This window comes from Hemitrygon akajei, chromosome 13, assembly GCF_048418815.1.
Source record: "Hemitrygon akajei chromosome 13, sHemAka1.3, whole genome shotgun sequence".
Lineage (NCBI taxonomy): Eukaryota > Metazoa > Chordata > Chondrichthyes > Myliobatiformes > Dasyatidae > Hemitrygon > Hemitrygon akajei.
In genome coordinates this window covers 39630921-39648470 of record NC_133136.1, presented here as the reverse complement: position 1 = coordinate 39648470, position 17550 = coordinate 39630921, and the positions used below count along the sequence as shown (strand labels likewise).

The 17550-nt window shown below is 36.9% G+C and overlaps 1 protein-coding gene across 1 annotated transcript in view; it reads left to right on the top strand.

The window, feature by feature from the left end:
• Positions 1–17550, top strand: part of dhx29 (DEAH (Asp-Glu-Ala-His) box polypeptide 29) — a 63663-nt gene that overhangs the window by 31432 nt on the left and 14681 nt on the right. The window contains exons 15-24 of the mRNA XM_073064436.1: positions 1136–1280; positions 2400–2520; positions 5519–5603; positions 9256–9344; positions 9605–9733; positions 10915–10990; positions 13549–13773; positions 15117–15253; positions 15405–15495; positions 15804–16130. Coding sequence (XP_072920537.1) covers positions 1136–1280; positions 2400–2520; positions 5519–5603; positions 9256–9344; positions 9605–9733; positions 10915–10990; positions 13549–13773; positions 15117–15253; positions 15405–15495; positions 15804–16130 — 1425 coding nt within the window. The remainder of the gene's footprint in view (positions 1–1135; positions 1281–2399; positions 2521–5518; positions 5604–9255; positions 9345–9604; positions 9734–10914; positions 10991–13548; positions 13774–15116; positions 15254–15404; positions 15496–15803; positions 16131–17550) is intronic.

Below are 17550 nucleotides of genomic sequence, written 5' to 3'. Positions count from 1 at the left end.
GAATGCTTAATCAAATTTCACTCAAATATTACTGAAATATTAAATACATGAGCATCATGGTTAAATGCCGTCATGGAGCAAATATAAGGAGGTCATTTCTGTTGGTAGTGAAATTTAAAGAAAATGCTCCACAGTCCTCAATTGTTGGAGTTGAGGACTTGAATAAAGTTGAATAAGTCCTCGAATAGGTTTGGTTGAAGTGGACCCTGACAATTACTTTTACAGTGGTAGATGGCAAGGTAACCACTCTCCAGTTATCGCAGTTCACCATGTTTCCTTTCTTGAAGATGGTTACATATAGAAAATTGTTTCCATGTCATTTATATATTCATTTTGCTGAATGCTGATAGAAATCTAAAAGTGAGTGCTAGACAGAGCTTTGTTCAGCCATGTGACCATCTTGTTCTAGATTTTAACTGGAGAAAATAGTACCTTGCCATTTATCTTGTGAATCTCCCCACAGAATCAGGAAATTATCAGTAATTTTTTAGTTCTCGTTGGCAATCACTTTTCTGACATGAATAATTTTGAAAGATGATACTGACCTGTGTAAATCAGTTTCTTTGCAAACAAGTAATAAGCTACGATCTTCCTGTTTTTGAGGGGTAATTAAGCAGGTCGTATTTCTGATTGATTAACATTTACTGGATGCACAGTAGTAGATGATGAATAGTTTGGGCAAGTTAACTATATTTGTCAAGATGATGCTCAGTATGCAGGATACTACTAACCTGTCAGCTTGAGTTTTTACTGGTTACTGGAAAGTTTAGAATTCTTTATTTTGGCTCCAGTGTCTGTTTGGGCAGAGTTTTTGAAACTGAATGAATGAGGAAAGGTGCAATGATGTGCATTGTTGAAAACAAGCCTACAAAGTTAAGTCAAATCCAGCAATTTCATTGATTGCTTGAGCATCAAATGGAAATGATATCGAGAAGGTGGACAATTGGACTAGTTTATTTGATTAAGATGGCTATCTGATGTTTTGATGCAAGAATAAAAATGTTCATGTATGTGTATATTGTTTAAAGTAAATGTGAAGTTTTCAATTTTGGTAGCTGTAAATACTGAAATGTTTTCTCTTTCCCCTTCAAATGTTAGTGCATTTTTATTTAGTCCTTGTTAATATCCTTTTCAGGAATATTTTGTTAAAGGGCTCATACCCAGCCAAAATTTGACACCTGAGCTTGAACAGTACAGTGTTCGTACCTGTCATGCTGTTCAGTGCATGCATCCAACTAAAATAAATGTGGATCTCATCCTGGAGCTGATTAGTTACTTGGGTAGGTGAAAAAGTATTTTGTGTCCTCTACAATAACAACTACTCCTGCTGAACCTGGATGTTTTCTATTCTCTATGTTACTGGTCAAGCAATTCTTGTGCAATTTGTCTCGAACAAGCACGGCATTTTGTTTTATTTCTGAAAACATTTATTTACTGAAAGTGAAACAGTGTTGGTTCTGTTCGAAAAAACAAGTGCAGGTTTAAATGTTTCCATTTTATGTTATGGTTACATCTGACACATTCTAATTCATTTTAATATTTGATACTCCAATAAGATTCTCAAACTACTGCAAAAATCTGATTTGAAAGTCTGCTAAGTGCAGATAGAGTTGATCAAATAGTTCATGATTATATTGTTGCAGTGGCAAGAAAATTTGTAAGCATTTGTATTGGCTTACCTTACATCATAAACTTGATAATTATTCTAAATTTATTTTGCAGACAATATGCTAGTAAGTGGGTGTAAATTGCTTGCCACTGTTGTGTGTAATAGCACGTGGAATGTACCATAGAGCATGGTTGCATGTGACAAATCTTAGCTGGAGTATGATAGAGCTTTGTTTAAAGTGTTTCAATAAATTATTTGGTTATAGCAAGAAATCAAAGCATCAAAACGTACAGAAAACTACTGAATTATCCATCTAGCTTCTGTGGGACACCTTGCATAATTTTGCACAACTCATCAAAAGCTAGGAAAGAAAGCATCTGGAGTAGTCTTGTGGGGAGATGGATCGATCCCATAACCACACAGCTTTATTCAAAAGATCAAAGTTGTTATCTGAAGTCTTTCAAATCAAAATGGTGATGTTTCCTTTTGAAGCAGGGGAAGAAATCCTTAGCTAGGTAGTAAGGATATTGTGAAGGTGAAGTGTTTTTGATCTTCTGTATGTTGATCTGGAAGAAGTTAGCATTTATCAAAAGGAAAGATTCTGGGCAAGTAGATTGAGACAGTGGGGATGTGTTGAAAGAGCTGGGTTATATAGGTGAAAGCTTTGTGTATAAGATGTATCATGACACACCATGAAAAAAGTGAGATGAATGTTGAAAATGAAAGTAAGAAAAGCAGGGGGAAATTGCTGTGCAAGACTGAAGATAACTGATTGATATTCCCTTTGCAGAAAGAAGTAGCCAATACAGAGCAATTGATGGTGCGGTATTAGTATTCTTACCAGGTCTGGCTCACATTCAACATCTTTTTGATCTTTTAACTACAGACAAAATGTTTCAAGATAGGAAAAGGTAAAGTTTTTTTCCATTGTCTGTTTGTATTCAATATCTGGGGGAATACCCATTTTTTTGGTCACAGAAATTTTTATTAGCCAGAACTGCATAAAAATGACTTGTGCTTCATTGTTATTCAAATGTCCAACTGGGATTATTTCATGACACAAGAAAATCTGCAGATGTTTGAAATCCAAAGCAACACTCACAAAATACTGGAGGAACTCAGCAGATCAGGCAATATCTTTGGAAAGAGTAAACTGTCGACGTTTCGGGCCAAGGCCCTTCTTCAGACAGGACGAGAAAATCTGACTCTTCATGGAATTCCCACCTTGCAAATAGTTTTCTCACTTTATATCCATAATAATAGTTACCAAGCACAACATAAAACACATTGGTCTGTGCATATATATGTTAGGGATATAAGCGTTTGCCAGTCCACTGCCTCTTGAGTTCTATTTGTGTCTCATCTGGTTGTTTGACATGACAATTGCTATTTAAAGTAAAATTATCTTTAGCACTGGCAGACCATCGGAATACATGCTTTTATTGGATGTGATAGGTGACCAGCCATTATTAATTGGAGTAGTTAAAGTATTACTTGACATATCCTGCACCCTATCACAAACAGTCCCTGCTTTCTTTTCATTTCCCCTCTCTATAATGTAAAATGCTCTGGTACTGTACGTTTTCTATTTGTAATGAAAGGTCCTTAACCAAAAACATATAGTTTGTTTTTCTCCACGTTAACACTGTTTAATTTGCTGAGTGATTCTAGGGTCCTGCTTTTGTAATGTTTGTAATATGTTGATTAAGAAAAAATTGCAGTTAGCTCCCAGTATATCACTTTCAAATGGTTACAGCAGTTTTCTCTCAGGAGCTTTAATTTTAGGGAAAATTGACAGCATCTTTGCCGATACTTTTTTTTTGCCCATGTGACTGAAAGCTGCCCACTTTGTGGATAGTACACAGTTCAGATTAAATTTTTGTATTCAGATTTGAAAAGCTTGAAACTTGAAAGCTTGTGTGCTTTTTCATCAAGTAAAATAGGTAAATACCGCAGGCCTTGAGTGTAGATTCTCTAGGGGCATTGTGTGCTGAAAAACTGCTAGGGGAGAACAGAAAGGAATCAGACATACAGCATGGAAGCAAGCCTATCACATCACAGAGACCACACTGACTATCAACTGCCTACTTATATTAATCATGTTTTTTTAAAAAATCCCCCTCAGTCTTACCAGCTCACCCTAAATATTGCCAGTCGCTTACAATATAATCAATTTATAGTGATGAAATAGCCTACCAATCTACCAAGTCTTTAAAATGTGAGAGCAAACTAGGGGATGTTCAAACACCACCTAGGCAGCATCCAAGGACAGGACTGAACACATCTCTAGCACCATGAGGCAGTGGCTCTACTAGCTGCACTGCTCTGCTGTTTCAGATGGGCAGTCCAGACCACAATTAAGAGAAGAGAAGTTGGAGTGAGTGAGAGAGAGAGAAGTGGGTGTGGTAGGAAAGGGATGCCAGAGCTCACTTGGGTCACTCTCCTATTCCCCTCAGCTCCTAATTTGCTCTAAATTACTCACTCTCTTGTTTTGGTGCCACTCAAATAATGTAGCAGCATCAGTAGAAGTTCTTACTTAAAATCCTGATTTCAGTAGAGCCAAAATAAATTCAGGCACAGTAATGGTGGGAGAGGCCTGAGGATTGAACCCTACCTCAAGAAGTTCTCCATCTAATGGGTGGCTAAGAATCCGGCATTCCAGACAACATGTTAGTTGAAATGACTTACGGTTTGGGAAGATTTACCAATATACACACATATATGAGTCACACCTTAGATTTTCAAAATATTGCAAAATAAATTACAGTATTTTGCGGGTTCTTGAGAGAAATTCCATTCTATTATTTAACCAGTGCTATAGAACAATTTTTGTTCATTTTAAAGGGAAGTTTGATCGAGTGATATTGCTGTACTTCCTCGTACTATGCTGGAGTTCTTTTTACATTATTTGTTAAGTACATTGGAAAAGACATGAGCATATAATTTCATTTTCTTTTTGTCATGACTGAAATTGAACACGATGTTCTAATTTTTGTTCAGATTATTTTACCAAACCTTAACACAACATTAACTATCTACTTCCAACCTTGCTCTACATCTGTGTATTTTTATAAAAGTACTTGATCACATCAACTAGCTAATTATATAGTTTCTAGGTTCTAAGATTACCTTCTGGGTTTCACTAGGTTAATAAAGTTGGCTTCATTATCTTGAAGAAAATAACTACAGGTGATGGGGAAGAAAGAAACAAATAGAAAATGCTGGAAGCACCCAGCAGGTCAAATAACTCAGAGTCCTTCCAGCACTTTCTGTATTTGCTTTGGATTTACAACCTAGGATGCTTTTTTGCATGTTGTCCTTCAAGGTTGTGATTTCTGTTGACAATTAGTTTTTCAATTTCCCAGTTGATATGCAACAACCTGCAGTTATTTTCTAGATTCCTTTTTTGCAAGTTATTGCAAAGCTTCATACATTTTAAGCCAAACTTCAGGAGGAACTCGGTGGGTGAGCAGCATTTGTGGAGTGGGCTGGGAGAAATGATTCACAAGAACCTATCAGCAACCCTCCCCTCCACAGGGATGCTGCTCACCTGCTGTGTAACAATTTGTTTTTTTGCTTCAGATTTCAGCATCTGTAGTCTCGTGTATCTTCAAGCATTTTGCATTGCTGTGTGATTTTAGTTTGGCAGAATACAAGTAATGAGTGTGAGTAGTATATAATTTCTAGTGTGGCAAAGCTGTGTGGAATTTGGAAGAATGGGTGGTCTTTAGACAAAACGAACAGATGTTGGTTTTTAGGGCGAACTTGATGGGTTACTGTGCCATTATCATTATCTTTCCTTATTCATTCCCTTCCCTTGAATAAATGATGCTATTTTTACTTATCTCTTTCTTTAACTCTTAGATGATACCAACAAGTAATTTAAGTTTTATGTTGCTAAATCTGTAGGTACAAAGTGATTGCTTTGCACTCTATCCTTTCATCACAAGATCAAGCTGCAGCCTTCACAATCCCACCACCCGGAGTTCGGAAGGTAATTGGAATAGTCACTCAATCAGACTGGTTTCTGTTCATCTTTTAAAATACGTGTGGAAATAGAGATTGTAATAACATGTACCTGTGCGTAGATACTTTGAAGGTTATCAGTAGCTACATTCACTTCTTATGAATGTGATGATTCTTTGTAAACAAAAATCAACTGCAACTTAAGCAAAGGCAAAATTCAACACTTACTATTAAACATTAACCTAATGTACTATATATTTTCTCATGCCTTGGGAGTTAGATATAGAAAAAATCATAGAGAAATTGCAATAACCACAGATGTTGAGGATTCTCGTCAATATTCCATTTGTGTAGGCTGATTTAATAAAAGTGCTTACCACAATGCCACAAGAGGCCATTCCTGATATCAGTTCCACACCAGCATTCTGTGAAATGACCCAATCAACTCTAATTTAAAAACGCAAACACAAGATCTGCAGATGTTGGAAATTTAAGAAACACTCACAAAATGCTGTTGGAATGCAGCAGGCCAGGCAACATCTGTAGGAAGAAGTATAGTCAAAGTTTCAGGTCGAGACCCTTTGTCAGGACAAACAGATTTTTTCCATTAGTCCTGACGAAGGGTCTCAACCCAAAATGTCGACTGTACTTCTTCCTATAGATACTGCCTAGACTGCTGCATTCCACCAGCATTTTGTGTGTGTTGCAATCAACTCTATTCCCTTGTTTTATCCTTATTGCCTTGCAAATGTATTTCACACTGGCATTTTTGTAACGTTGTTTTAAGATCACTGATTATCTCTGCTTCCACCACTTGCAGGTAGGGAGTTCCATCTCATTGCTAATCTCTGCATAAGTAAGTTCTCTTGTGCAGAATCTTAAATCTGTGCCCCTTAATTCCATACCATCAGCTTTTAGGATTTAAGAGTTTTCTTTGTCTACACTACCTAAACCTCATTCACATCTATGAAACCTACCCCCATCTTCCTTTGCCCCAATTCTCCAACTTAACATCGTGTCTATGAATATGTTACCTGAATTAAAACAATTATTCATTCCCTGACAACACGAGTGAATCTGCAGATGCTGGAAATAAATAAAAAACACAAAATGCTGGCAGAACTCAGCAGGCCAGACAGCATCTGTGGGAGGAGGTAGTAGTCGTTACTACCTCCTCCCATAGATGCTGTCTGACCTGCTGAGTTCTGCCAGCAATTTTGTGTTTTTTATTCATTCCCTGACTTTTTGAATGGCAAAAGGACTCGGCTATGGCTTACAAAAGAAATTTGGGGTAGAATTATATTCAAAGATAAGACACATAAAATTGTCAGGGAAAGCATTAAGCCAGAAGTTTAGAAGCAGTTTGGATTACACAGAGCAGAAGAAAATGTCTAAGAGGGGAGGATGGAGTATGCTTGTGTAAAATCTGATCATAAAAGTTTCTGTGAATATATGAAGAATAAGACTGGAAAAAATGGCATGGGTGGTTACCTTCCTAAGTTCTGCAGACTTACCTATATCTACTTTTAATTATTTTAATCCAGCAACAGTTGGGCTAATTCTATTGGCCTAACACCACAGACAACATCCACTTTTTTGTTTATCATCAAAATAAATTCATTTAAGAATGAAACTGTGAGGTCTGATGAATAGGGCATCAAACTTCGATGTGTGATGCAGAATTATCAGAGGATTGCAGGTTCGAGTCCTGTCCCATTTAGTTTTACCAATCTTAAAGTTCAGGGTGGCATGGTAGCATAATGGTTTGTATAACACTATTACAGCTCCAGTAACCTGTGTTCAATTCCTCCTCTGACCGTAAGGAATTATTATTTCCTTGCAACTGTGTGTGTTTCCCCTGGTTTCCTCCCATATTCCAAAGACATACAGGTTAGTAGGTTAATTGGTCACATGGGGGTAATTGGGTGGCAGAGGCTTATTGGGCTGGAAGGTCATGTTACCATGCTGTATGCCTAAATAATGTTTTAAAATTCAATTTAACTCATTCTGCTTTTACAGATTTGTGCTGCCTCACCTTAACTAGTTCAAACCTCTTCATGTTAATTTTTCCTTTGATTATTGTTTCTAAAACTTTATCTACAGTTCTTATTCAATTTTGTGTGTGTGTGCGCGCGCACGCGCGCACCCTTAAATCCTGATGGAGTTGTCGGGGCACTGTCATGACAAGCTTTTTGCATCAATCTTTTTGGTGATTGCTCATTGTACAGCGTGTCTTGAGCATCTGAAACCTGGTGGAGCCCATCTCTCTCCAGGTTTTTTTTTAATGAGCCCGAGTTGCTAGCTCGACACTCAACCCAGGCACATATGGGGAACGTGCAAGGGAGCCTCTTGCCCTGAAGTCCAGCGCTGATGCCACTACGCCACCAGCCTGTCTGGTGACCACCCTGTAATTTCTAGGAATGTCATTGCATCCTTTCTTGAAGCAGGTTTTCTGCTTTATATTTCTTTGCCACTCCCCCATATCTAGTGATGATTGGAAAGTTATATCAAACCCTAATTTTGTAGGTTAATCAACCCTAAGGTTATATCACACCTCGAGGCATTATCAGCCTTTCCAGTCCATTCATCATCCTTACCATCTCCACACAAATGATATTTTCTCAGCATCTTTTTTGAGTAAAAGCTCATACAGATTGCTTATACTTTACCATGCATCTCGAAGCAAGTATTATCTTCTTTAATTCTAATGTGACCCACACTGCTGTGTTCTTTCCATGCTGCAGAGAAAAACTTTGGTTTCCATTTTTATATTGGCTTTTATTCTACATTCATATTCCCTATTACTTTTCTTTTCTTCTCTTCCATTCTCAATGTACTTGATCTGGTTCTTGTATGGGAAAAAAATATCAATTGGCATGTATCATGTATTCTGTTAATTTCCTCATTCTATGTCCTTGGCAATGCAAGGAGTCAGAACTGAAGTATATCCTCCATAATGGTCAGTCATTGTTCCATTACAATTTATTTCTATCAATCCTTTGTTCCATTCTATCTTGGGTAGATCACCTATCCTCCCATTAAGTGTATGTAGAAGTTGTACTTCAGTTTTTTAAGTGCTCTTCTCCATTACTAATATTCACAATTCTCACCATATTCACTAGCGGCAATGCCCGCTTCCTAAGAATTTGAGTTGAGGTTTTCTCATAAAAGTGTTCCAGATACATTTTCTTATGCAGGGCTGATTCAGTCCTGTGTGTGACAATGGTCACCTCACAGAATAAAATTAATTAATCACAATCATTATCCAGTGACTCTAAAGGCTTCATTGGCAATTGAAACCAGAAGGATGACGGGCAACCCTGTTTCTTTTGCTGATGAAGCCTTTAGAGTCACAAAAGGCCATCATTGTCTACAAAATATTATTTGCTTTGATTTTTGTTCATCAGTTTGAGATTTGTTGAAATAAAAGTAATTGTTTTTCCACCTGTAACATATAACATAACCAGGATGAATGATAGAGCAGGAACGGAATTGAATGGAATTATGGGTCATCTTTTTTCTACATTGTAAAATTGTATGGAATAAATAATATGCTATTGTGGCCAGTTAAGATTTTTTCATCACAAATAATGGGAGAGGTATGGTGGTATCAATTAAAACCTAAAGCAGGAAAGATTGGAATTCTTTGCACCTAATTATTTAATTGTGTAATTTTTCAGATTGTTTTGGCAACAAATATTGCAGAAACAGGAATCACAATTCCCGATGTTGTCTTTGTCATTGATGCTGGAAAGACTAAAGAAAACAGGTTTGTTTAGAATGTATTATGTAGTCAGAATTCTCTTAATTGCTATATATATTGCAGCTGTTTTTCTGATTTTGTAACTGAATGATACTTAAAATATTTTAGTTACTGTTATAAATCTATACTACTGCATATAACTTACAGTTTTTGTCATTAAATCTGTTCTGTAACATTCATCTGAATGAAATATTTGCTAATGCAGATTTTTTCAGCATCTTGAAAATTTGTAGACTACGTGATCATTTAGCTTATGTTATTTGTAGGTATCGGGAAAGTAGCCAAATGAGCTCATTGGTGGAGACATTTATCAGCAAAGCCAATGCACTTCAGAGGCAGGGTCGAGCTGGTCGTGTTCAAGAGGGATTCTGTTTTCGTTTGTACACAAAAGCAAGGTGAATACTCAGAAAATCTGAAAGAGTGACATTATTGTTTGCGATTGCTTCAATGAGAGTTTTTCTATCCTATCTTTTTAATGTGATATTTTAGCAAAATAACTTGTCTCCTATAATAATGATACAGAGCAAGTGGGCAAACAGGAGCAGTATATTTATTGGGGGGGAGAAAAAGTACTACTGGGCCAATGGTATAGATCAGAAGCCAGAAGATGACAAGAAGCCCATATTAAATCTGTGATAAACTAATCTATCTCCCTTTTACTGTAGTATTTAAGAAGTCTTCCTTGGAGGGTTATGCAATATTAGAAGTTTAGGCTTGTCTATTAGTGACTCACTCAGCAAAACTTCAATACAACCTTAACATACATTAACTCTATTAATATATATTAAATCCTTGTGCATAGAAATACGTACTTTATTTGCTTATCATGTCACATATTATTTTCAAAGCATCAAGTTTTCCAGGTTCAACAGTCCACAGGTCCTGCTATAACCTGGAAGGACCTGTAGATTCAATTACTGATAGCCATTATTCATGTTCAAAATATTCCAGTTAGTAGAGCGAGACTGTTACATTATGGGTGTTGTTTTCAATGAAGTATTCCCAGAGCACCTCGTACACATATTTTGGAAGTTGACCATTGGGTTGAACTCCTCATTCAGGAACCGGCAGGCTCACAATATTAGCTGAGAATGAAGCAGTTGCATGCGTAAGAATGTGTTTATAGTTTTGTTAAATTAGTAGATCAAAGACTAAGTCAACCATTAAATTTATTGCCTTTTAAACAATGTTTTGGGTTTGCTTGTTCATATATCTTTTCTAAAGTTTGATAAATGTGTTATGTTGCACAGAATTAGTGTTAGTCAATTAGCAAAATTTTTAAAATTTATTTGTTTATTCTTTTTAGGCAATGGACACTTATTTAGAATTATAGCACACAGGAACAGGCCTTTCAGCCCATCTGGTCCATGCCAACCAAGATGCCCCACCTAAGCTAGTCTCATTTGCGAGTGCTTATTTACACTTCTAAAAAAAACTTTGAATTGTGTAGAAAGGTTTGCTTTGAAACCTTGTAGTATTTGAAATTATTTTTGCTATTATATTTCCATTATGAATGTTTATTTTCAAATGGGGCCTTTATTTTAAAGAAATAATGTAATTTGCTTTATTTATCTAGGTATGACAGTTTCATAGATTACTCTGTCCCAGAAATCTTACGAGTACCCTTGGAAGAGCTTTGCCTTCATATCATGGTAATATTTACTTTGAATTTCAGACTTTAAATAATGCTAAGATTGCCTGTTAATGTATAGTTACGGCATTGTTGTGTGTTTCCAAAAATATTTAAATCTATTACATGCTGATATAATATGTTATTCTCTAGTGCAAATCTACATTCTGGTGTGTTTATTATGGTGTTCTCATTTAATTACTAATATGGTTTAAAGTAATAGAAGAAGCAACAGTGTTAAATGTGTCAGTACTAATGGCAATGTGAGTGGTGTTGGGTATGTGCAGAGCAAGAACAACAATGGAGTAGTAGGGTTAAACATTTTTACTGAATCATGTTAGCTGCAGTACACACTAGGCAACTTATAGTACAGGAGTGACCAACTGGGCCCGCTGAGACAAAAAGCATGCGAGCTTACTACATTCTTGCAATCGATTTAATATGATTCAGGGGAAACTGGAAAATCCAGAGAAACCCCATTCACTGATAAAGAAAACATGCAAATATCTCCAAAGACAGCACTGGAGGCTGAACCTGAATCACTGGAATTGAGACAGCAACTGTACAAATCATGCAACTGTGCTGCCTGAATTCTAGCCCAAGGGCACAGTTTATAAAGCTAATCAAAGTAGATAGATACTTTATTGATCTCATAGGAAATTACAGTGTCACAGCGGCATTACAAGTGCACAGATATACAAATATTAAAAGAGAGGAAAGAAAGAATAAAAAAAATAAGTCTAACTCTTCCCTGGCTACAGGTTGTCTCATTATACTAATGGCCGAGGGTAAGAATAGCGCACTTTGGAGCAGTACATTTGTCTTAGCCCATTACTGATAGTGCTCCTCTGTTCAGCCAAGGTGGCATGCAGACGGTGAAAAACATTGTCCAGCATCGCCAGGATTTTCTGTTGGGGCTTGAACATCCAAACCACATGCAGGTGGTTACCATCTTAATTGCAATACTTGTCTTTAGTATGAGTTGGGGGATTGGCTTATTGAATGCTGACTTTCGGAATACTTACTAGTGATAGTGTCATACAACAAAAGAAATAGGCCCATCAGCTCACCTTTTCCATGCTGATTATTGAGTTCCTATTAATACTCATTCAGTTTACCATCCATTATCCAAGACTTTGATAATTCATATACATGTCTAGATACTTCATTATGAGAGTATTGACTCCACCAGCCACTCAAGGCAGTACTTTCCAGATTCTGACCACCACCTACAAGGAAAAAATTCTTTCTCAGATTCCCTCTAAACCTCTTATCCCTTGCCCTAAATCTATGCCCTCTAGCTATTGACATCTATGTTATTGGGAAAAGTTTCCTACTATGTAACATATCTAATCTGTCACAGTTGTATATACTTCTGTTAAAATTTGTCAGCTCACTTTATTTCACTGAAAACAGCTAGTCTATCCAGTATTTTCTTATAACTCTAATACTGAATCCCAGGCAGCATCCTGGTGATCTCTTCTGTACCTTCTTCAGTGTATTAACATTGTTCCTTTTGTATAGGGTGGCCAGAACTGTACACAGTACTCTAACTGTTCACCAACCCATGATATTTGAAGTTGTTTCATAACGCTCTTGTTATTTATTGAAAGCAAGTATCCCTTGGCCTTTTCCATCACCTTGTCTACCTGTGCTGTTATGTTTAGGGATCCTTGAATTTGTCCACTGAGGTCCCTCTGTTCCTCTGTGCTTCTTAGAGCCCAACATTCATTGTGAATGTTCTACCTTTTATCAGTCCTCACAAAATGTATCACCTCAGAATTATCAGGATTGTTCCATCTGCCAGTGTTCTATCTATTGTACCAACTGATCAGTATCATTTGGTATCTTATGACTATCCTCCTTGCAATCATCATGTCCTTCACAACATCTCTGGAAGCTGAGTTGCCTGACCTTTATGTCAGTGGGCAGCTTTCTCTTCCAGTGTCTACATTCTGCCAAGATATTTTTTGCACATCTGGTGTGATAACCCTGAAGAGAGTCATCAGGCTGGGTGAAGCAGGAGCAGGCTCTCTGGCTCAACAGCCTTTTGGTTGGGGGACAAGAAGATGTAAAGGATCAAAAGAAGATTTGCCTGCTGTATTATTCATTATTCCCTTGGCAGATTATTATCAAGATAATTTACTATAAATTTCTTAATTTTAACAATCCAGACTGAGTTCATTGAAACTCAAATGGCTTGGAACAGTGAAAGAAAACTATGAACAATACATTGAGGTTTTTATTTCAGCCACTTACTTTGGTAAAATATTTGTTAGTTGTTATTAAAGAGGTTTTTGTTGACCTAGTGTGGTTTACGATCTCAAAGAACTGGAAATGTAAAACTCTTGCACATGTGTTTTTAAAAAAAAAAAAATATTTATACAACTTCCTTTGACCTTAGTCTCTTACAGAATCGTCTCATGCTCCATCTGCTCTTATTAATGCTTATAGCTTCAGTTGCATAGGGACATTTTGATGACAGTAAAAGTTAACACTGTTCTTGTTGTCTAATTGGTTGATAACCATTCATACTTTTCCTATGTGCTATGATTTTTCTCATTTGTTTTGAATTATAAGAAATGCAATCATGGATCTCCGGAAGATTTTCTTGCCCGAGCTTTGGATCCACCACAAATCCAAGTCATTAGTAATGCTATGAACTTGCTGAGGAAAATTGGAGCGTGTGAAATCAACAAACCTAAATTGACTCCATTAGGGCAACATCTTGCTGCCCTTCCAGTAAATGTGAAAATTGGGAAAATGTTAATTTTTGGAGCAATTTTTGGCTGTTTAGAACCTGTGGTAAGTAAAGTGGAAATACAAGTTAAAGATTTCAATTTGTGTAGTTTGGCATTAAAAATTCTCTGCTCATTATGTCCTATGGTAAAATAAAATTGCTACAAGTAATTTGCTGAACCTTTTAAATCTGGAATCATTAACTTGGTTAATTGTCCATTTAGTTGTTGTAAGCCACCTTCTCTTAGTATTGTTTCTGAGCAATCAAGCTGATTTATCAGTAATGCAGTCTAAATTCATGTATGCTCATCACCATGCCTAAGCCTCTGCCAAATGAGTCTATTTGAATCTGGGCTCCATGATGAATGCAGAAGCGCATGGCAGGATCAGCATCGTGTAAACATGTAAAGCTGTAGTATTGCTTAACAAATATGATCATAGAGAGTCCCATGAACACTTACTCAATGATAGCTGAAATAAGACAAGGATGAGCTATTTACAGCAGTGCGAGTGAATAATCCAAAACTGTTCGGTTTCTGCTATCACAAAAGCTGCTTTTAAGGCAATTTAATTCCCTTCATGTGATAGCAATAATCTGCTGAATACACTGGATGCAACAAAGGCTTAACAACCCAATTGCAGAGCTTAAAGGTTGACACACCATTAATCAGCAAGGTGATAGTTATGTTTATTAAATCATGTGAAAAAATAGCTCCCCTGTTAGAAAACAATGAAGAATGATGAATTGCATTTGATTAGTTACCAAATTGCTAGTTTACTTTCAATCATGAGAAAAGCAAAAGAAACTGTCATGAAAATTTTGTGGTGTTCTCGGCAGTATCCTTGATGACTATTATCAGGACTGATCGGTGCTGAGGTTGGCATTTTTTTTTTTAAAAAGCGCCTAGTAAATTAAAGGCAGTCAGAATCTGAGAAGTTTGAATTGGTTGGAGCAACATCTAGCATAAAAGTATATTGTTTCTTTCCATTCCATTCACAGCTCTATTCGGACTTGGGCTGATATGTCAAATAACATAAAATTGCTTATACATCTTCCCTATGATTGATAAGTGTGCATATGATTCTGACTAAAACTTTTATGTAAAATTCTCCATTTTCTTTATCTTCCCATAAAACAAACTTCATTAGTTAAGATTTTGGTCAACTCTTCTGGAATTTTTCAGGTTGACATACATTTTCTCATTGGACTTCAGGTCTTATTTTTAAAATGCATGATAGCGATGCAAGTTAATGGGCAACAGTGCACATCAGGAAACAGTGGCCATAATGCTCTCTGTGAAGGGGTGCTAGCGGTTTTCAAGATGCTCTGCCTCATGGGGGATGGAAATCGCTGGTAAATGTTTATAATTTGTGCCAAATACTGAGCTAAACATATGATTTGTTTACAGGCAATCATTGCTGCTGCCATGACTGAAAAATCTCCCTTTGTTACTCCAGTGAATGGAAAAGATGAAGCAAACCTTGTAAAAGCAGCCATGTCATTGTCTAATTCAGATCATCTGACTATTTACAATGCATATTTAGGGTATGCCTCAACCTTTGTCATTGTGTTGTCTGTTAATAATTAAACTTGAAAGAAATGTTTTTGGATTTCTATAACATAATTATATGCATCAGGTACACTTCAATTAGTGATCCCATTGCATCTAAATTTGATGTTTTGTTTCAATGTTAAGATGGAAGAATGTGCGGAGTGATGGCTATCGTGCTGAAATGGCTTATTGCAAGAAACACTTCTTGAGCAGGACTGCACTTCTAACAATGGAGGTCTGTACTTTGATTCTAATAAACACTAATTTTGTGCTTTTATTCTAATAAATGTTGTAGTTTGTGCCTTTCATTCAAGATTTTTGTGCTGATATATCATGTCTTCCCAGGTGTTTAAGATTATACATATTCTCATAATGAAAGGAAGTTTAGAGAATGAATGGATAGCTATGTTGAGCTTTTAGCATAAATTAATTTGTATTTAAAGGATTAAGTTCCACATTTTTTATAATGAAATTATAATTGTAAAAGAAAAACCTCAAGCAGAATGGTTGCTCATGATATGTTTCTGGAAAATAACCTTGCAGGATGTTAAACAAGAACTCATCAAGCTGATGGAGGCAGTCGGTTTTGTGTCACCAACGTCCAGAAGAACTAAGAATCAAAGCTGCAATTCAGGGTTCTTGCCAGAGTACTATAAACGGAGCTTATCAAATCAGGAAGTGCCCCTTCTTAAAGCTGTATTAACAGCAGGACTCTATGACAATATTGGGAAGATTATTTATACTCCATCAGTAGACATCGCTGACAAGGTGATTTGTTCCATAGAAACTGCACAAGGTAAAGCACAACCACACCCTTCATCTGTCAACAGGGATCTTCAGACCAATGGCTGGATTTTGTACCAGGAAAAGGTAATTGATCAGTAGTTTTTGTACTCATTTTGGTGTGATCTTTAGAGGATATTTTGAAGGCTTTTGACCAGCTTGTATTTGGTACTTTCGTGTTATGTGAAAAGAATTGTAATCTGCAAAAGGTGTCAAAGAAACATTGATGTGTTGCAGATATTAGTTCAGGCAGTGCTAATGCAGAGAAATAAAAAAAGCCAATGTCACAAACAAATATAACAAAGGTGGATGGTCCTGATATGGACAGAGTGAATGAATTGTATTAAGTTAGAGAATATGATATTCCAATGCATCTGCAAGAAGAGTTGCAACAACTTTTCTTTCACTTTTCTGTTTTATTTCCCTGGAGTTATTTTTACTGCCCGTTACGTCCTGGTGTTTAGGGCAGCAATGAAGGTTCTCCATCTCTGGAGGTGTTCAGGGCTTCCTCGTCATATCTATCAGTAGCCCGGTTGTTACTTCCTGATGAAGGCTCAAGAATACCATCACACTCAGATGTAGAAGGATTCTTCATTGCTGTTTCCATAACAATTTTGTTTTACCATTCAGCGTTGTTAGCCATGAGCTGAACCTCTGAACCTGGAGGACTGGTGGACCACTCCTAGTCTGGCCCCTACCTTTTGACCTGTTTGGCATGGGTGACCCTACCAAGAGCCAAAGTATAAAGCCCTGACTCCTGCCAACATAGCTCTCCAGGTAATTGAGGCACGCAAGCCTTCAAACCACAACAAGGTTGTGGTCCTCTTGGAGGAGAAGACAGAGAACAAAATCTTGGATTCCAATATCCCTCCTGACCTTTCTCACCCTTCGCTTTCCTCTGACCTCATTACTTTCCTGTAGTTATGACCCCTGCCTTATTTTCACTATCTGATCATCTCTTTGATTCCAAACAATCTTATCATAAGAGATCTCAGCTTTCATCTTATCCACATGTGTCCATGACATTTAAGATATGTTCTGCCATCTACTGTTTCAAGTTCCCTAGCACTAACTAATTCATCTTCCTTTTTGGTGTATAGCTCCTGTAAAGCTCAATCCAAAATCTGCTCTTCCTTGAAGGAGGGAAGAGATTTAATAGGACCCCTGGTGGGGGAGGGGATGTTGCAACTTTTTTTTATCCAGAAGGTGATCAATTTATGGAAATAGCTGCCAGAAGAAGTGTTTGAAGCAGTTACATTAACAACATAAAAAGGTACTTGGACAGGTACACGAATAGGAAGCGAGGATATGGGCTAAATGCGGGCAGACTGGACTACTGGAGATGGGAATCTTCGTTGACCCAATCCACTCCAATAAGCTCACTTGCTAGATTGAACTCATCTTTGTATTGAAATATTTTTTTCAGCTTCCTTCATTTCTGTCACCTAAAAGGTGCAGCATTAGGTACTCACTGTGGGATGTGTGGAACAGTATTTGTTTTAGTCCT